General features: G+C 48.9%; 1 protein-coding gene across 3 annotated transcripts; it reads left to right on the top strand.

Moving 5' to 3' along the window:
• Positions 1-1,999: 1,999 nt before the first annotated feature.
• Positions 2,000-21,118, top strand: E4f1 (E4F transcription factor 1). Of its 3 annotated transcripts, none has more exons than XM_029532966.1 (14): positions 2,000-2,023; positions 13,107-13,258; positions 14,928-15,039; positions 17,172-17,365; positions 17,452-17,572; positions 17,741-17,893; positions 17,994-18,160; positions 18,528-18,737; positions 19,138-19,246; positions 19,352-19,569; positions 19,732-19,930; positions 20,017-20,159; positions 20,230-20,292; positions 20,369-21,118. In XM_029532966.1, the coding sequence occupies exons 4-14, from the start codon at positions 17,231-17,233 to the stop codon at positions 20,723-20,725; spliced, it is 1,875 nt and encodes a 624-aa protein (XP_029388826.1). In that variant the 5' UTR covers positions 2,000-2,023; positions 13,107-13,258; positions 14,928-15,039; positions 17,172-17,230; the 3' UTR covers positions 20,726-21,118. The 3 variants fall into 3 exon arrangements, with proteins under 3 accessions (XP_029388826.1, XP_021076908.1, XP_021076909.1); XM_021221249.1 differs by lacking the exon at positions 2,000-2,023 and adding an exon at positions 8,882-9,067 and having other exon boundaries at positions 20,369-20,891; XM_021221250.2 differs by lacking the exon at positions 2,000-2,023 and adding an exon at positions 8,882-9,067 and having other exon boundaries at positions 19,141-19,246; positions 20,369-20,749.
• Positions 21,119-21,167: the final 49 nt, after the last annotated feature.

Here is a 21,167-nt window from a genome sequence, read left to right as displayed (position 1 = left end):
TTTTTAGAAGTCTCACTTTTGGACTACAGGAGTGACAAAGATTATACTTTGTTAACCCCATATATAAGAGGAGAAAGGCCACCAACCCAAATCATCATGGCCAACACTTTTTTTTTTTTTTATGAAGCTCAGGGGTAGGCAGTTTGCAAATGGAGTGAGGTGGGTTAGCGGGTGAAATAGGCCCGGTTACAGGAACAGAACATAAACATGCTTGTAAGTCCTAAAGTCTCCTTGAAACAAAGCCATGGCTGCAAGGGGAGCTTAACAAGGTAGTGGTAACAATAGACAGCAATGACAAGGTCGTCATAGGTGGTCACATAAACCCGGGAAACGAAGACATGATTGCTATTCTTAGAACCATTTGTATGGAACAGTACAGAATCGTTTGTAGTTAAGGTTATAGGTCGGGCATAGACTAGTCCTCGAGAAACAAGTTTAATCCCTAACAGAATCACCTACTTTGTTTTTACTGTAAGATGGTTTTTAAGCCTAAAATGGAGGCAGGATGGTTCTTCATTCCGCTTTCATTCAGACCACTCTGACTTCAACTTCCAAGCACCCAAGTTGGGCAGTTCACAACGGCCTGTAACTCCAGCTGCAAAGATCACAAATAGTAGTCTCTGGCCTCTGTGGACACTTTCATACCCACACACATACCCATACATAATTAAAAATATTTTTGAAGTTTTTAAAAAATTTTATGCATATGTTTGCCTGTATTTGTGGTGACCTTGGAGACCAGGAGTCAGATTGCCTGAAACTGGACTTATAAGGCTGCTGTTGTGAGCTCCCATGTAGGTGCTAAGAACTGAATGGCCAGGCATGGTTTCAGAACAGCCAGAGTGGTTACACAGAGAAACCCTGTCTCAACAAACAGCAATAATTGTTTGAGTAGTACATTCTCAGTTTCTTTTTTTTTTTTTTTTTTTTTGGTTTTTTTTCGAGACAGGGTTTCTCTGTATAGCCCTGGCTGTCCTGGAACTCACTCTGTAGACCAGGCTGGCCTCGAACTCTGAAATTCGCCTGCCTCTGCCTCCCGAGTGCTGGGATTAAAGGCATGCGCCACCACGCCCGGCGTACATTCTCAGTTTCTTATTTTTACTGTTTTTTTATTGACGCGTCTCCTAGACCATGGTAAAAAACACCACCACTAGCCCTGCGGTTTTGTTTTCCTGCTGATGAACACTGGGTTATTTCTAGTTTGAAGCTGTTGTAATGTCCCTGTGAACATTCTTGTCCTTATGTATGAATATTAGGCTATGTGTTCCCATGTCTGGGTGTACCATTCAGAGTTGTGTGTTTAACAGCATCACTTTGACTGGAGCCGGGGGTCAGAATAACAATAGTTATTAGTCTTGTAGACTCCCAATTCCCAGTGTGTCAACCTCATGCATTGTTTTTGAACCCCAGTTCTCTCTGTAAGTTTTTTTTTTTTTTCTAAATCAGTTTTACCTTTGAACTCATCAGATAAACCCAATGACCTCAATACTCCTAAGGGTTCTATTTATGGAACATCGTATTTCTGCTGGCCTGGAAAACCTGAAGGACTAGGACCATAGCCTTGAAGGGCAGAAGACTGTGGGGTTCCTTTGTGGAGTATAGACTGCCTAGGAGAACTCCTTCATTCCTGTCTTCACAGTTAGTTTGGGGAGCTGAGCTGTCCCTGGAAGAGCTGGATTTGACAAAAGATTACAAATACTGATTTTATCACTTAGAAACCCCAAGTTGAGAGCTGGAGAGATGGCTCAGGGGTTAAGAGCACTGACTGTTCTTCCAGAGGGCCTGAGTTTGATCCACATGATAGCTCTTAACCATCTGTAATGGGATCTGACGCCCTCTTCTGGTGTATCTGAAGACAGCTACAGTGTATTCATAAAAGTGAATTAAAAAATATATAATAAAGAAACCCCAAGTTGATTTGGTATCTTTGGTATACAGGCCACAATGGAGAATGGCAATTGTGTACAGAGGTGACCAGATTCTGAGGCTTACCTGATTGCCTTGATTTACACTTGGACACCCAGTAAGTATGCAGACAAAAACTACCAATCCTGCTGTCAGAGTCCCAGGAAAGGCACTGCAAACACGTGTCTGTTATAGTAAGGACTGAGCCCTAGGCACCCATCAGCTGGATTACGCAGAGTGGGAAACATGTGTCTGTTGTAGTAAGGACTGAGCCCTAGGCACCCATCAGCTGGACTATGCAGAGTGGGAAACACGTGTCTGTTGTAGTAAGGACTGAGCCCTAGGCACCCATCAGCTGGACTACGCAGAGTGGGAAACACGTGTCTGTTGTAGGGGTCTGAAACTGAGCAGTGCCTCATCTGCTGAGAGCAAGGCAGACATGTCTGTCAGTGAAAAGGTGGCTGTGGAGAGGACCTGCCAGAGTCTGGAGGGGTCAGTGGCCTTCATGGTAGAGTGGCCCTGTGGATGGTCAGGAGTCCCCCTCCATGTGTTCCTTACACACAGTTGGTGCTCACTATAGATATTCTAGTAGATGGCACCAGTGTCATGTCCTCCCAAGTGAGGAGCATGCCATAGGTAAAGTAGACCATGTGCAGGGTGGACAGGCAGCGGTATAGGACAGACAGTGGGACACTGACAGGGATACTTGATCTTCATTGTTGATAGTTTCGTTTGAGATAACATCTGCTGTATCCACAGCTGACTTCGAGATGCTATATAACTGAGGATAATCTTCAATTTCAGATCCTGTTGCCCTCCTGCCTCCATGTCCCCACGGCTAAGGTTAAAGGCCTATGATATCATGCCAGCTTCATGCAATGTTGTACATTGAACCCAGGGCTTCTGACATTCTTTTTTTTTTTTTTTTTTTTTTTTCGAGACAGGGTTTTTCTTATAGCCCTGACTGTCCTGGAACTCACTTTGTAAACCAGGCTGGCCTCAAACTCAGAAATCCACCTGCCTCTGCCTCCTGAGTGCTAGGATTAAAGGCGTGTGCCACCACGCCCGGTGGCTTCTGACATTCTGAGAAAGCACTCTCCCCACTGAGCTACAGCGCCCACCGTTTCTGCTCTCTTATGGTGTCTACCCTCACATTAGGAACCAAAGCAAACCTCCCTTAAGCTCAGCTTGTTGGGAACTAAGCCCAGTGAGGAGCTTAAGTAAGTAGTGATTCGGAGACACCAGTTATAATGACAGTGCTTTAGAACATGGGGAGGCAGTTACTGCTTCAGTGACCTAAGCACAGAGGCAGGTCATGCTGGGCATAGTGGCTCACACAACCCTAGAGTTTGGGAATTGGATGCAAGAAGGTTTATTTTATTTTATCTTTTAATTTTTTTTAAAGATTTTTTTTTAAATGTATGTGAGTACACTGCAGTTGTCTTCAGACAAAGAAGAGAGCATCAGATCCCATTACAGATGGTTGTGAGCCGCCATGTGGTTGCTGGCCATTTAACTCAGGACCTCTAGAAGAACAGTGCTCCTAACCACTGAGCCACCTCTCCAGCCCCTAGAGGATACCTTTTAAAACCTGATACCCTACTCATACACATAGACACCCACACCACCATGAATTCTAGGGATCAAACTCAATATGCTGAGTTTGTGTGGCAAGTGCTGGGCAGAAGGATTTCTATGAGCTCTGGGCTAGCATTCAGCTACAAAGTAAAACCTTGTCTCACGATACCGCTGGGGGTTAAGGAGCTCTCAGGACTAAAGCACTTGTCCAGCATACACAGAACTCTGAGTTCCATCCCTGCAAAGTACTGGGCATGGTAGTACATCCCTGCAATACCAGCACTCAGGGCAGGGGGGAAGGAAGGCCAGAGGGCTGAGCAGGCGGCTTAGCATTTAAAGGCACTTAGTTGCTGCTCAGGTCCAGTTCCCAGGGAAGTCAATGCCTTCGCCCTCTGAGGGCATCCTCTAGGTACATTCACACATATATGCAGCAAAACATGCACCACACATAAAGAAATGTTAAAAAAAAAAAAAAAACCCTAAAAGTTCAAGGTCATCACTGACCACATAGGGAGTTCAAGGCCAACTTAAGATACATAAGAGCTTCAGAGAGACAGAGACAGAGAGAGAGAAGGGGGGCATGGTGAGCAACCTCACTGTTCTTCTGAAGCCAGGCCAAATCTTAGGGCATTGAGGAGAGCCAGAACAATTTATCAAAATCCTACCTCAATATTTAAAGGACAGTTACTCCTCTCCTAATTCTTCCCATTCTCAGTTTTCCTAATTTTTTCCTTAAGAAATCTATGGTCTGGGCTGGAGAGATGGCTCAGCGGGTAAGAGCACGACTGCTCTTCCAAAGGTCATGAGTTCAAATCCCAGCAACCACATGGTGGCTCACAACCATCCATAACAAGATCTGACTCCCTCTTCTGGAGTGTCTGAAGACAGCTACAGTGTACTTACATATAATAAATAAATAAATAAATATTTAAAAAAAAAAAGTTAAAAAGGAGGAGTTTTGAGTTCCTATCCATGATGACCGTGGACATCAACACTTGGTGTCCAGCTGGAGTCTAGGGAAGGAGCCATGTGAGATGAGGGAGTCTGTTTTGTTGCCTGCTGATCTCAGTGATCTGCCCCTGTGCTTGGTGATCTGCATGGGCCCAGGTTTTTCTAGTCAAAGTCCCCATTCTGACCCCTAGGGGTGACTGGGCAGGAGTCCTAGCCTGCCCCTGAGAATTCTACCCAGCAGCTTCTGTCTCTCTTGGGCTAGCTTCTCCTGTTTATCTATAAGCCATACCCTGTTGTGGATAGCCCTGGTCTTATATTTTGATGCTAAGTCCATTCTATTGGGAGGGGTTGCAGATGAGGCGGAGTGAATCACTGTATACAGGTGCCTTGTGAACCTTCTCCCCACCTTAACTTTTCAAATAAAGGCTAGAGCCAGTGATTGGGCAGTAGGAGGGAAGGTGGAGCTGAAAAGTTGAGGGGAGAAGGGAGAGGGAGGAGAGAGACCTCCACAGAGGAGGTGGGAGGGGAATGGAGCAAAAGCACATGGCCTGGAGAAACCACAGTGATGTGGGATCTCATAGATAGGAATAGAGTAGTGTAGATCTGCCCAATCTAGGCATGTAGCTTGTATTCCAATTAACTGAGTTGTGATTTTTTTTTTTTTTGGTTTTCCGAGACAGGGTTTCTCTGTGTAGCCCTGGCTGTCCTGGATCTCACTCTGTAGACCAGGCTGGCTTCGAACTCAGAAATCCGCCTGCCTCTGCCTCTGCCTCCCAAGTGCTGGGATTAAAGGCATGCACCACCACTGCCCGGCATTCCTTTGTTTTTTATTTCAGGGTCTTTCCCCACCCCTCACTCCCAGTTGCTTCTTTTGTGAAATAGGGGCTTCTTATGTAACCCAGCCTGGCAAACTCACTATTTTTGTAGTTACTCCAAGACTTCCAGTCTTGGCTGTCCTGGACCTCTCTATGTAGACCAGGCTTGGTGCTAGAGAGATGGCTTAGTGGTTAAGAACACTGGTGGTTCTTCCAGAGGAAGGGGTGATGGGGTTGAATTCCAGAGCCCACATGGCAGCTAACAACCTTCTGTAACTCCAGCTCTGTGAAGTAGGACACCATCTTGTGGCCATTGTGGGCACTGTATAAATGTGTATAAACATACACGTACTTCTGTGTATGCAGAACACCCATACACAGAAAATAAAACCTTGTGGGGCTGGAGAGTTGGTTCAGTAGTTAAGAGCACTTGTTCTTGCAAAGGGCCCATGTTTGATTCCCAGTACCCTCATGGAAGCTCACCACCTTCTTGGGCATTAGGCATGCATGTGGTGTAGAATACTACACACAGAATAATAATAAGATAAATCTAAATAAATAAAAATAAAAGTTTTTAAAGAATGAGCTAAAGGAGTCAATCATCCTCCTTACAGAAAATGTTTGCCAAGCTTAATGTATGTGAAGTAGTTGTTGTTCAATTCCATCCTAATAAAGTTACCAGGCTAGGCATAGTGGTTCATGCCTTTAATCCCACCACTCAGGAAGTAGAGCCCTGTGAGTCTCCTGGGATTTTGAGGCTAGCCTGGTCTAAATATTTACTGCATCACTTGTATGCCTGATGCCAGGAGAGGGCAGCAGAGGGCATCTGATCCCATGGAAATGGGGTTACAGAGGTTGTTAATGGTTGTACGGGTTTTAGGTTCAAATCCCTACCTGGGGGAGTAAACAGTGCTCTTAACCACTGAGCCATCTCTCCACCTCCCATTTAACTCTATTAAAATTTATATGTATTTCCTAGTGTGTCAGGTGGATATGCATGCATTTATCACCTCAGTGTGGCTCAGATCGAACCTCTGTCCTTCAGGGCTTTTTATAGCTTTTATTAATATCATATGCTTCTGAAATCTTTTTTTTTATTATTTAAATATTTTTTTTTATTTATTATTATATCTAAGTACACTGTAGCTGTCCCCAGACATCCCAGAAGAGGGCGGGCGTCAGATCTCATTACAGATGGTTGTGAGCCACCATGTGGTTGGTGGGATTTGAACTCAGGACCTTCTGAAGAGCAGTCGGTGCTCTTAACCACTGAGCCATCTCTCCAGCCTGCTTCTGAAATCTTAAGGTTATATTTGTTTATTTTATTTGTGTGTTTGTATGTGTGTGGTTTGTGCCATGGTGTGTGTGGGGATCAGAGTACAGTTTGTGAAAGTTGGTTGTCTCCTTCCATCATGCGGGGCTTAGGAATTGAATACATCCCATCAAGCCTAGGAGGGAACTGCTTTTCCCTGGCGAGCCGTCTGATGACTAGTATCGTAAAACAAAAAAAAAAACGTATATTTTAATGTGTGTGTGAGTGTGTGTACACACATGCGTGCACTTGTGTATATGCAAGTGAGTGTTGCATATGTGTATGGGTGTCATCTTCCTCTTTGTGGGTCTGGGGATCAAACTCAGGTTGCTAGGCTTGGTGACAGGTGGCAGACATCTCATGAGCCCCCATGATTGCTGCCTTAAGAGAATTAACCCAGCAATAGTTTCAAGAAGCTACTTAAAAATAAAAATAAGGGCTGGAGAGATGGCTCAGTGGTTAAGAGCACTGACTGCTCTTCTGAAGGTTCTGAGTTCACTTCCCAGCAACCACATGGTGGCTCACAACCATCTGTAATGAGATCTGATGCCCTTTCTTGGTGCATCTGAAGACAGCTACAGTGTACTTACATATAATAAATAAATAAGTCTTTGGGCCGGAGCAAGTGGGGCCAGAGCGAGAAGGAAAATGAATCAATAAAAATAAATAAAAGGGACTTGGAAACAATACAAAAATATAAAAGCAAATTATACAAGAATGTTCAGAGCAACACTTTATATTAGCTAAAATGATAGATACAAGTTGACTGTAAATGAAATATAAATGCATTGTTTATACAATGCAATAGTATTCAATAATTCACTTTCTGTTTCTCTCTTCACCCCTTCCCCCTTCTCTCATGTCCTAGGCTAGCTTTGAATTCCCTATTTAGCTAAGGATGATCTTGAACTTCTGATCCTCTTGCCTAAACTCCCCCCAAGTGCTGGAATTAATCTGAGATACTCTGCTCATTTTTTATTTTATTTTATTTTATTCATTTTGTGCTTGGTAGGTGAGCTGGCTACCAAAGTGAGCTACAGTCAGTACAGGTTTTGATGATGAAAATCAGGCATATTCCCAGCACCAAGTTACTGGCCACCAAGAGCTACAAAGCCAGACCCTGTCTCAAATCGACCAATGAACTAATCAGTTAACCAATTTTGGTGATGAGCACTCAACTCGGTCAGTGTACCAAATGTCACAAATGGCCACTTTTATGTATACTTTTTGTTTTTGGTTTTCCGAGACAGGGTTTCTCTGTGTAGCCCTGGCTGTCCTGGAACTCACTTTGTAGACCAGGGTGGCCTTGAACTCAGAAATCCGCCTGCCTCTGCCTCCCAAGTGCTGGGATTAAAGGCGTGTGCCACCACGCCCAGCTTATGTATACTTTTCAAAAGTTAAAACTATATGCAGAATAAAAGTCTTGGAGCTGGTGAGATGGCTCAGCAAGTAAGAGCAGTGACTGTTCTTCTGAAGGTTCTGAGTTCAAGTCACAGCAACCACATGGTGGCTCACAGCCACCCGTAATGAGATCTGACACCTTCTTCTGGTGTGTCTGAAGACAGCTACAGAGTACTTATGTATAATAATAAATCTTTGGGCTAGAGTGAGTACGGACTGAGTGAGCGAGGTTGACTAGAGCAAGTAGAGGTCCTAAATTCAATACCCAACAACCACATGAAGGGTCACAGCCATCAGATACAGTGTACTCCTATACATAAAATAAATCTTAAAAATAAAAATAAAAAAAGTCTTTGGAAAGGAGCACGCGAACTATCTCCAACTGGAATTCTTTCTCATGCCCAGAAAATTCTGACATTGCAACCCAGGTTTGAGTCCAGGATTCTATATTGGGTAGCAACCCTAAAGAGTTCAGATTCTCTGGGCGGCTAAGAACACATTGGCTATAGTATCTAGGTTCAATTCCCAACACCTACATGTGACTTCATCTGTAATTCCAGTTCCAGATCAGACACCCTCATCTGGGCTCCGCGGGCGCCAGGCATGCACGTGGTGCACAGACATGTATGCAGAGAAACTATCCATACACATTAAAAAGCAAGACAAAAAAAAAATGTGAAAGGGAGAGTTCCTACTCTCAACCAAGTCCCGCCAATTTAACACAAGCCACGCCCACTTCCGCCCTGAAGTCCGGCGCTGAAGGCTCTCAAGGAGCCAAGCTCCACCTCTACTGACGCGCAAGACAGCAACCCGTAGCCCCGCCTCTTTGCCTGTCCGTCAAATCGCTCTTGTCCCGCCCCCTGCCTGTGGGACACGCAGCCCTCGGTGCGGCCCGTTGTTATGACGACATGGTCGTAAATCCGCCATCTTCCTGTGGCGCGTTGCGACATGGAGGGCGCGATGGCAGTGCGGGTGACGGCCGCTCATACGGCAGAAGCCCGGGCCGAAGCCGGGCGTGAAGCGGGCGAGGGCGGGGTTGCGGCGGCGGCGGCGGCCTTGTCCTCCGGCGGCTTCCTTGGGCTCCCGGCGCCCTTCAGCGAGGAAGGTAACGAGGCTACCGAAGCCTGGTGCGGCCGGGGTGCGGGCGGCTCCGCCCGGGCTGCGGTGTACGGCCTCGCCCGGACCCTGGCTCCTCGAGTGTCTAAACCTTCACAACGCTCAGAGGTTTCCCTTCCGACCGCCTCTAACCCGCAGAGGCTCATAGGGAGCCCATTTCTCCAGCCCCTTGGGGTCCTCTCGAGCGCCCATCAGCCCTAGCTCCTGCGTCCCCTCTGCCACTGGGGCCTTAGCCCGGGCGGAGCTGGAGGCTGGAGGCGGGGCCGCTCTGTCGGAAAGGGATTAGGGACCTGACCTGGGGAGGCGGCACCGCCCCACTGACGACCTCGGTCTTCCCTACGGGGTGGAGCAACGTTTCCAGGAATGTGCGGAACACCCCCGCTCCATCCGACTTTTACCACTCCGTAAACCAACCTCGAAAGGCGAACTATCATTACTATTCACTTCAGAGATGGAGATAATTGAGGTTCAAGGGTTGTAAAGTTGTTAGGTCGTCCATCTGGTTCCTGTCAAGAATCAGATTGGAGCCGGGGCTGTAACTCCTTTCTTAAACCCTTTAATTTTTCCTAGGAGTATGGGAAAGAGTTAAAATCGTGTCTGTGTGCCGAGGGCTGTGTTGGCACTAAGGATTACGTCTCTAGGTACTGATATTTTTTAGAGGTGGTTTGGGTATCTCCTGTGCGTTAGTTCCACGGATCTGTAGATTTGATCAGACAGGAAGTGGTTTGGCAAGTATTACTGGTATATTGCTCTTTGTCACGAAAGAACTCAGTCCCACTTTAATTTTTTTCTCCCTTATTTCAGCTTGGAGAAAGTCAGTTACGGTCTCAGGGAACTCTTTGGAGTTTCTGGGGTTTTTTGTTTGTTTTTTATTTTTGTTTTGTTTTTTTAAAATTTAAAATTTTATTTTTATTTATTTATTTATTTATTTATTTTTGAGACGATGTTTGTATAGTCCTGGCTGTCCTGGAACTCACTCTGTATACCAGGCTGGCCTTGAACTCAGAAATCCGCCTGCCTCTGCCTCCCGAGTGCTGGGATTAAAGGCGTGCACCACCACTACCCAGCTGAGTTTCTGTTTTTTGTTTTTTTTATATTTATTTATTTATTATATGTAAGTACACTGTAGCTGTCTTCAGACACTCCAGAAGAGGGCATCAGATCTTGTTACAGATGGTTGTGAGCCACCATGTGGTTGCTGGGATTTGAACTCTGGACCTTTGGAAGAGCAGTCGGGTGCTCTTACCCACTGAGCCATCTCACCAGCCCTGTTTTTGTTTTTTTAAGACAGGGTCTCACTATGTAGATTTGGCTGGCCTTTAACTCACAGAGGTGGCCCTGCCTCAGTCTCCCCATTGATGGGATAAAGGCATGTGCTTGTAGGTTCTTGGGTCTACTTATAACAGTGGCTCTCAGACTTCCTAATACTTCTGTCCTTTAATACAGTTCCTCATGTTCTGGAACTTCCAACCAGAAAATTGTTTTGTTGCTATTTCATAACCGCAAGTTTGCTACTGTTCTGAGTTGTAATGTAAATATCTGATAGTGACCCCAAGGGGTCGGGACCCACCTGTTGAGAACCTCAGGTTTATGGTCTTAGTGTGAAATGGGATAGGTGTGTCCTTTTCTGGGTCAGGGACTCTTTGAGTATCAATATTTTGGTGCTGAGTGGGGTGGGAAGGGCAAGGCACTTTGGTGAATGGTTTGTGAGTGTGAGCCGAGTGGAGGGCACCACCCTCTTTCAGGTGGCCTCTGGGCCAGTCATAGCTTGGGTTTGACCTTTTATTGGATCATTAATTTGTCATTGACTCCTCCTTGTCCCAGGCTGGGTTTGACTTTGATGTGGGACTGAGTATAAGACAGTGGAAACAAGACAGACTGTTTTGGAAGCTGAGTCTGGCTGGCTCAGCTCAGTGACCTTGAACCTTAGTAATCTCTAGGATGGACTAAGTCATCCCTTTCCCCAGGATGCTGGCATGATTTGGTTAAATTCTTTTTTTTGATTTATTTTATGTATATGAGTATACTGTAGCTGTCTTCAGACACACCAGAAAAGGGCATCAGATTCCATTACAGATGGTTGTGAGCCACCATGTGGTTGCTGGAAATTGAACCCAGGACCTCTGGAAGAGCAGTCAGTGCTCTTAACCACTGAGCCATCTCTCCAGCCCCTTGGTTAAATTCTTAAGTGCTAAGTTGGAAGGATGGCTCAGTACTTAAGAGTACTTATTGCAGCTGAGCTGTGGTGGTGCACGCCTTTAATCCCAGCACTTGGGAGGCAGAGACAGGCAGATCTCTGAGTTTGTGGCCAGTCTGGTCTACATAGTGAGTTCCAGGATAGCCAGGGCTACACAGAGAAACCCTGTCTCGAAAAGAAAAAAAAAGTACTTGTTGCTCTTGTAGAGGACCTGGGTTCAATTCCTAGCACTTACACAGTAGTTAACAAACGTAAATGTTTGTAACTCCAATTCCAGGTGGTCTGATACTTTCTTCTGGCCTTTGTGGGCACCAGCATGCATATAGTGTACTGACATACATGCAGGCAAAACACCCACACATGAAGTAAAAATAGATACATCTTAAAGCAAAAGGGGGAGGGGCAGGAGTGGTGGTGCACACCAGCACTGAGGAGGCAGAGGCAGAGGCAGAGGCAGAGGCAGAGGCAGAGGCAGAGGCAGAGGCAGAGGCAGAGGCAGAGGCAGAGGCAGGCGAATCTGAGTTTAAGCCATCCTGGTTCTAAGTAGTGAGTTTCAGGACAACTGTGGCCATGTAGAGTTATGTGTATGAGTTATGTGGGTGCTGGGGATTGAACCTGGGTCCTCAGGAAGAGTAGCCAGTGCTCTTAACCACTAAGTCATCTCTCCAGCTTCCAAAAACAATTCTTTTTGTTTTGTTTTGTTTTTCGAGACAGGGTTTCTCTGTGTAGCCCTGGCTGTCCTGGAACTCCCTCTGTAGACCAGGCTGGCCTTGAACTCAGATATCTGCCTGCCTCTGCCTCCCAGGTGCTGGGATTAAAGGCGTGTGCTACCACTGCCCGGGTCCACAAATAATTCTTATGTAGTTATTATATATTAGGGGCTCAGTGAGGAACAGTGTCTCGACCTGTTGGTGAGGGGCCCAGATGCAGTGTATGTGGGATGTGTAATTGCTTTGGACTGCTTAATCCCTGGAGTAGATTTTGGAGCAGGATGCTACCCAATGGGGACAATGTAGCATCAGAGAGAAAGGAAGAGGCAGGGTGTGGGTGTGTCCCAGTCGTAGAATGTTTGCTTAGCATGTTCAGAGCTCATTTTCAGCACCATATATACACATATACAAAATGGTAAGATTGGTTGGTCATAGGTGAGGGTTCCTGCTATTCTGTGTTTTTAAAAAGCTGGCCTATTAGCTAGTTCTTTGTGGATATCAACCTTCTAAAAGTCCCTGTTGTGCACCAGATATACTAATTAGCCCACTTTATTCTTCTCAAGATGTGGAAATAATTTCAGGATGTCAAGTGAGATGCTTACACATTCAATCACCAGCAGTCCTAAAAATGTATGTTTTAAATTCTGGGGATCCAAACTCAGAGGCCTTCTGCATGCTAGGCAAGTGTTCTACCATTGAGCTACATCCCCAGCCAGCTCCCGGTAGTCTTGAATTTGGGTCCTTTGCTGTCTCCAAGCTTGCTTGGGTGAGTTCCTGCGCCGCCCAGCCCTCCCCTCCCTGGCCTGGAGGGTGGGAACTTTGGGTAGGACAGCTCCAGTGTGTCCCTGCAGGATAAATGTGTGGTCAGGGTAACTTCTATACAGAATGCTGGTCTCTCTGGGAGGCCTTGATTCTGTAGACCTCTAAAGGATGGGGTTAGAACCTAGACTTCCCCAGCCTTGGCTGTGTGTTCCTCCAGTGTGTTCCCAGCAGCTCCTGGGTGAGCAGGCATACCAACTCTGCTTTGAGGTCATTCTTGGGTATCTCTTGTCTCAGCCTTGAAGGAAAGCTGGATGAGGACCTGGTTGCCCCCAGTCCCTTTGACATAAGGCTTATTGCAGATGAGGACGATGTGCACAGATGTGGCCGCTGCCAAGTGGAATTCACTGCCTTGGAGGACTTTGTCCAGCACAAGATTCAGAAGACTTGCCATCGGGCCCCACAAGAGACCCTGCCCACCACCCCTGCTGCCACTACACTGCTGGACCAGGAGGTGAGCCCATACTAGTTGGTACCATCCTTACTCCTCTGGTTTGGCTCATTTGTGAAATGGGAGTTTTGACCAACCTGTGCAGCTGGTTTATGACAAGTGGCACATATGCATGACTGCGAGTGAGGAAGACCAGGCTGTACTAGTAAGAGGGTCGTGGTGCTTTGTATGGCCTGGGCTAACTCAATCTCAGCAGCCTACATAGCTGTACGGTGTGTGTGTGTGTGTGTGTCTTAGCTTAAGAGATCATGGAAACGTTTGTCTTTTTCCTTATCTCCTGTCCTATATATATGGTTCCCAGGGATCTCTTGAAGTAGGCACTACTGGGTCCTGGGACCTCCAGGAAGATAAGCCACTTGATTGGATTGCAGTGGTGTGTTTGGGGATGTACTCACTGTCTTACTAAATTAGACAGCCTCCCTATGATATGGGTGCTCTCTTGTCAGTCTTATTGGCCTGGTAGTATAGGCCTGTGATCCCAGCTACAGAGGAGGCTAATGGAGAAGGATTTCAGGTTTAAGGCCAACTTGAGCTACAGTGTAAGTTTGAGGCTATCTTAGACAACTTAGATTCAAAATAACAATTTAAAGGAGGTTGGAGTAATGTCTGAGTGGTTAAGAGCACTTGTTGCTCTTGTAGAGAACTCAAGTTCAGTCCCAGCACTTGTGTGGCAGCTCACAACATTTGCTACTCCAGTTCTGTGGATTCTGATGCCCTCTTTCTGGCCTTTGTGGGTAGTAGGCACACATGTGGTTTACATACATACATACATACATACATACAAGCAGAACACTCATATGTAAAATAAAAATAAATACATCTTTTATATTTTTACAAATGAAAAGAGGCCTAGGAATATAGCTCTGTAGTAGAATGTTTACTCAACCTGTGTAAGGCTCCAGGTTCAGTCTTTAGTACCCTTGCTCCGAGAGAAGGGAGCCTCTAGGACAGTGTTCTCAACCTGTGGGTGGTGACTGTTTTGGAGTTGTCAAACAACCCTTTCACAGGGGTTACCCAAGACCACCAGAAAACATAAATAATTACATTACAATTCATAACAGTAGTAAGATTACAGTTATAAAGCAGCAACAAAAATAATTTTATAGTTGGGGGTCACCACGTGTGAGGGACTGTATTATAGGGTGTGGCATTAGGAAGGTGGAGGGGCTTTGCTAGGAGATATCAGTGGCCTCAGGATATGAGTAGGGAGTCCTACAGACTGCAGTAGAAAAGCGTTAACTCTCCAGTTCTGCCCTTATTACTTGCCCCCTCACTGAGAACCTTCCTGGATGGTATGTCTCACCACAGCCATGGGGTCCTTTCTTCTGACTGTATGGCTGGGGTGGTGGGGCGGAGGTACTGCACTCCCGATGCAGCTAGCCCGATGCAGCTGGCCCGATGCAGCTGGCCTCACTATTTATTTACGCTCTCTGATCTGTGTCCAGGCCATGGTGGGCAGAGGTGTTGACTGATTGGGGCTGACCCAGACTCTGGCACCAGGCTTCGAGTCAGGCTCAGAGCCATGCTCCCTCAGGAGGCCACCCTACAGCCTTCCTATAGGACATGGACTGGACTAGAAGGAAGCCCCCTTCTTCCACAGAGGGAGCTGAGGTTCTTCTCTCAATTCTGGAACTCACAGGTGCATGTCATGTGTTTGTGACCACATTGACAGGTGGTGCCCACAGCAGCAGAGGGGGGTCCAGAGGAGCCCATCACTGTGGCCCACATCGTGGTGGAGGCCACCTCCCTAGCAGAAGACATCAGCCACGCTCCTGACCTTGTTGGTAAGCCAGCTGTCGACGGGTCACCCTCAGTTCTGAGGGATTGCTTGATGGCTGATTTATAGTCAGAGCTGGAGGATCTCCACTGCTTTATCTTTCACTCTCCCAAGAGCCAGGCCTGTCCACTGAGGGGCCCCAGCCGTGTGTGAGCCGTCCCCTAGGCAGTCCCTTCAGGAGGAGGATCAGTAGCCACTGTGCTCTTTAGGAAGGGAAGCCCAGGACATTTCTCACTGCCCAGGGTCCTTGTAGGCATTGGGAATCTTGGGGGTCTGTAACACTCTGAACTTGTCTTTCTCCTGTGCATTTGTAGGCCATCTCTGTCCTGGTCCTTCTTGGCATCTTCTGCTCTTTTCTGCCACCTGATCCTTCCTTCCTGTCCCTCTGCTTGTTTACACTGGCATGAGGATTGGTGCCCTGGCTCTTGTTGGGCTTTTATGAGCATATAACGCCGAGCCTCTTTGATGGCTAATGCTTTCAATTGAAGTGCTCACTGACTGCAGTGGACAGGGGCTACTGAGAGGCCTGGGTTGGGTCAAGTGCTCATTAATTGGAGACTATGCTGAGGAGCCAGGGAGTATTCAAAGGACATTCTGGGTGTGGACAGGTAGAGGGAGTTAAGAGACTGAGTTCAGGAAAGGGATGAGTGTTCAAAAGCCATTGAAGGATAATGGATGTTGGGAAGATGATGCTCAGTGCTCTGCTGGGACCAAGGCAGGTGGATGAAGGGGCAGGAAGGATTGAGACAGGATAGAACTTGACCTTGAGAAGCTCTGACAGTCAGCTGGGGCAGGAAGCAGAAAGGTCTGTTGAGGAAGCCAACCTTGGGAAGGGGGCTCTGAGCTCATTGCCTTCCTGAGGAGGTATGGCACACCTGTCTGAGCCCCTACTGCCTTTCTCAATGTTCCTGCAACAGGGAGCCTCACCCCTCGACACTCAGACTTCGGAATGTGGGCACGTGGGGGTGGGGCCCTGGCATAGAGCTCAGTTTCTGTGGTGGGTGGTGGTGCTTGGGAAAACAAGTTCACTGGGCTCTGATGTATAATCAGGCTCTACCCGCTGGATCCTTTCTCACCCACTTCAACCTCCAGTAATTTTAAGCTTTGCCTTAGCACAGCGTCCCCTCTTCAGGGACCCTCTGCTTCTGTGTTCTTTGCAGGTATCCCCAGGGAAGGGGACCAGGGGCCACCAGCATTTCTGATGGCCTGGGTAAAGAAGAGGCAGTGAGGCAGTGGGCTGGCCAGCAGGGCTACATGGGGTGGCAGACTACCAGCTCTAGGTTCTCTGCATCCTGTCTAGTACAAAGGAATTTCCTCTTGGGCTGCTGCATCTGTGTTCCTCACCCATCAGATCTGTCCTTTGGGAAGGGACTTTTGGAGCACTGGGCTGGAGCATGGGCGAGAGATGGACGCCCTTAATTGTTTCTGACTCATGGTGCTCACTCATTGTGTTTTGAGAGAATGGCTTGTCACAACATAGCAGGATGAGATGGCTTCTAAGACAGGTGTACGGCTGGTTCCCACTCATCACCTTTGAGTAGAAAACGGGAAGTGTGTGTAGCATGGCTCCTCAGCATCCTACAGGAAGTGCAGAATCCTGGCCTTCTTTCCTCTAGCCATCGTAGTGTCTACTTTCTCCAGTTAGTTCTGCACATGCATCTGGCTAGGCCTGCCTGTCTACCCACTGGCAGCCAAGGCCAACGGACAGCCCCCAGGACCTCTCTCCTTTATATAGTCGGGATTGGAACCATCCAACAGAAAAAAAATGCAGGGAGCTGAACTAGGATGTCCACTGCCTACTTACCATGGTATCCTGTTGTGGGACTGAGCCCCTGTGTCTCTTGGCATAGGGGATGGGATATCTCCTCATGGAGATTGTCCATACTGGGCACAATCTGGAGGTCCTGAGCTCAGACAGCGCTACTGAGTTGAGGTGGTCTCTCTACCATGTTGGGTTGCCTGTAATGGCTGCTGCATGGATTTCCCTCGGTGCAGATTGGATCCAGGTTCTAGACCCTAGCACTGGGGTGGTGTGTGATCTAGATGGTTCTGAGGCTTCTAGTGGACTCCTATGGAGGGATCCCTCTGGGCAGGGCTGTGATAGGTCTTGAGGCTTATGTTAACTTGCCTCTCCCTCAGGAAGTGGGCACATCAAAGAGGTCATTGTGGCTGCTGAGGCAGAGCCAGGGGATGGCGAGATGGCAGAGGCTCCAGGCAGTCCTAACCATCAGGAACTTGGGCTTATTGGGGAGGGCGAGCAGGCCCAAGTCAAGCTGCTGGTGAACAAGGAAGGCCGCTACGTGTGCATGCTATGTCACAAGACCTTCAAAACGGTGAGCCCCTGGGGCCAAGGGCCCGCTGGCTCCCCTCCCTGTTCCTATCCAGTGAAGTGCCTCGAGCTTACTGCCCCTCCCCACAGGGCAGCATCCTCAAGGCCCATATGGTAACGCACAGCAGTCGCAAGGACCACGCGTGCAAGCTCTGTGGGGCTTCGTTTCGGACCAAGGGTTCTCTCATCCGGCACCACCGACGGCACACTGGTATATGAAGGGGGGGTTCACATAACTACTTAGCTACACTAAGTAACTACTGGTTAGCTCTAGGGGACCCTACAGCTTGCCTGTGTCCTTTTAGATGAAAAGACCCAGTGTCCCTTCAACACAGGACATTGTCCATCTCCCACCGGGGGCTGACTGTTCTCTCTACAGATGAGCGCCCCTACAAATGTGCCAAGTGTGGAAAGAGTTTCCGAGAGTCAGGCGCACTGACTCGGCACCTCAAGTCTCTCACTCCGTGCACAGAAAAGATCCGCTTCAGCATAAGCAAGGACACAGCTATGGGCAAAGAGGAAGTGCCTGCAGGTCAGCTTTGGCGGGAGGCAGCCTGCCTAAGTTCCTGGGCCTGGGGTTTCCCAAATTGGCTGCCAGGCTCTTCAAGCACTCATTGAACTCTGCCTTAAAGGGTCCAGTGCCTCCACTGTGGGGACGGTGACATCATCAGTGGCAGGAGAACCCATGGAGACATCACCTGTGATTCACCTGGTGACAGATGCCAAGGGCACTGTCATCCATGAAGTCCACGTCCAGATGCAGGAGCTTCCCCTGGGCGTGAAAGCCCTGACCCCAGAGGTGGGTGCTCTTCCTGAGCTTTGGTCACAGGACCAGGTTGTATTCAGATCATGCCTTCATTAGGAACAGGACAAGGTCACCTCCTGCTCCCACCCCAAGAAAGCACATCAGGTTGTGGGGAGAACTTAGCAGATGGCGTGTCAAGGCAGCGAGGGAGTATGAGTTCAAGTCTAGGAGAACGGGGTAGAATTTAATGAGAACAAAGGCAGCTAGCTGGCTGTGCAGGGTGGGGCTCCAGAGATGGGCCTGAGAGTAGTTTGTTGTGTGTGTGTGTGTGTGTGTGTGTGTGTGTGTAGGGATCCGTGCCCTGTGCTGGGCTGCCTGGCAGGCCTGCCTCCTTCCTTCTCTCCCTCTTGTCTCCCTTCAGTCCCCAGACTCGGAGGAGCTCCCCTGTTCCAGTGAGAACAGCCGTGAGAACCTGCTGCACCAGGCCATGCAGAATTCTGGCATCGTCCTCGAGAGGGTTGTTGGGGACGAGTGTGCTCTGGAGCCAGCCCCTCCCTCTGGGGCCAGTGCCCAGTCCCTGGGAGATGGATCCCCAGAACTGCCACTGCTGAAGGTGGAGCAGATAGAGACAGTAGGTTTCTGTTACTGGCAGCTCCTTCTGATGGGGCTGATCCAACGTCTGCTGCTCATGTGGGGGTGGAGGATGGGGGTGGGGGCTGCTAGCTGCCTCATTCATTTTTAGTTTTTTTCTGTCTTTTGAGAAACAGTCTAGTGTAATCTAGGTAGCCTCAAATTTATGGTGTAGCCAGTGTTAACCTCAATTCTTGGTTCTCCTGCGTCTACTGGGTACTGGAATTCCAGGCATGCACCACTATGCCTGGCTTGAAGAGTAGCATTGCTTTCTGCTTAACTGCTCTCTAGTCTGTTACCTCCCTTACCTAAGGCCTGAGGGAAGAGGGCTGACTCTTGCTTTTGGTACCATTGAAGCACAGCTTACAGTAGGTACTAGAGGTTGGTCTGTGGTCTCCCAGCAGGTGGCCAGTGAGGCCGCCACTGTGCCCAGGACCCACCCGTGCCCTCAGTGCAGTGAGACTTTCCCAACAGCAGCCACACTGGAGGCCCACAAGAGAGGTCACATAGGTGGGTAGCAGGGAGGTGAGGGCTCCGTGGGTAGGGTGGTCTGTGGGCTGGCATCTGGTAGGCTTGTGGGTGGTGAAAATGCCCTGACATTGGGTATGGCTTCAGCGCCGAGGCCATTCACCTGCACACAGTGTGGCAAGGCCTTCCCCAAAGCCTACCTGCTCAAGAAACACCAGGAGGTACACGTGCACGAGCGCCGCTTCCGCTGTGGAGACTGTGGGAAGCTTTATAAGACCATTGCTCATGTGCGGGGCCACCGACGTGTCCACTCAGACGAGAGGCCTTTCCCTTGTCCCCAGTGTGGCAAGCGTTACAAAACCAAGGTAGGCCTTCGGTCCTGAGACCCTTATACCTACCCCACCCTCCGTTGTCATTAATGGGGGTCTGCTTGTGCCCTCTTCCTAGCCTAGTCTGTTTACTCTTAGCCTCTCAGACCTGGGGTGGGGTACGGTGGAGAGCAGGCTGTCATAGAAAGGTCTCCCTAGAATGCCCAGCAAGTGCACTTCCGGACACATCTGGAAGAAAAGCCCCACGTGTGCCAGTTCTGCAGCCGAGGCTTCCGGGAGAAGGGCTCTCTGGTGCGGCATGTGAGGCACCACACAGGCGAGAAACCTTTCAAGTGCTACAAGTGTGGCCGTGGCTTCGCGGAGCATGGCACACTCAACCGGCACCTGCGCACTAAAGGTTTGGGCCACATGTGGCAGGAGAGGGTGAGGGTGTGAGGGTTGGGATCAACTGGCCCAGACTGGGCTGACCATCCCTGTTGGCAGGGGGCTGCCTGCTAGAAGTGGAGGAGTTGCTGGTATCTGAGGAGGGCCCTTCTGCGCCTGCCGCTGTGCTCGCAGAAGACCCCCACACCGTGCTGGTGGAGTTCTCGTCTGTGGTAGCTGACACCCAAGAGTACATTATTGAGGTAGGTATAAAGCTGGTGGGGCAGGTTGGACTCGGAACAGCCCATGTTGACCTCCGGTCAACTTGTCCAGGCTACTGCAGATGACACGGAGACCAGTGAAGCCACCGAGATCATTGAGGGCACACAGACAGAGGTGAGGGTCTGGGCGAGGGGTGGGAGGGTCATTGCACTGCTGAGCAGCCCCTCAGGCTGAGCCATGGCCTCTGCAGGTGGACAGTCACATCATGAAGGTGGTCCAGCAGATCGTGCACCAAGCTGGTGCTGGACACCAGATCATCGTGCAGAATGTCACTATGGACCAGGAGACAGCACTGGGCTCAGAGGCGGCTGCTGCAGACACGATCACCATTGCCACTCCTGAGAGTCTTACTGAGCAGGTGGCCATGACGCTGGCTTCAGCGATCAGTGAGGGTACTGTGCTCACAGCCCGGGCAGGTCCAAACAGTACTGAACAGGCCACTGTGACAATGGTGTCATCAGAGGACATAGAGATCCTTGAGCACGGAGGAGAGCTGGTCATTGCTTCACCAGAGGGCCAGCTTGAGGTGCAGACGGTCATCGTATAGTTTGAGGGCCTCTGCTGTGGAAGATCAAGGACCCTGAGTCTCTGCCCGCACTTGCCTGGTCAGAAGATGTCCAAGTTCAGGCAGCCAAAGGAGAGAGAACAGGCAGTTTGGGGATTGTTTTTGTTCATTTGTTTTCTGCTTTACAATAAAACATAAACACCCTGCAGTTTGTTGTGATGGGGTAGAGGCAGCCTCTGGGGCTGGCACAGCTGCCTTCATAGGTGCCCTCTGGACACACTTGCCTGCTCAGGCCACCCTCTAGCAACACACTTGGCTTCCAGCCCTGGTGGCGCCTCAAGGCGCGTGGGTGTCTCTGGCATGTTGACAGACAGCCTCCTACCCTACCTAGCTGGATCTATGACTCCTTTTTCACAGGCCTGCTAGGGTATGAGGTGTTCCTTCTCAGCTTCCAAATCTGGGACTGCCAGGGGCTATGGGGTTG

The sequence above is a fragment of the Mus pahari genome, chromosome 21 (assembly GCF_900095145.1).
Source record: "Mus pahari chromosome 21, PAHARI_EIJ_v1.1, whole genome shotgun sequence".
NCBI lineage: Eukaryota > Metazoa > Chordata > Mammalia > Rodentia > Muridae > Mus > Mus pahari.
This window is presented reverse-complemented; position numbering and strand designations above follow the sequence as displayed.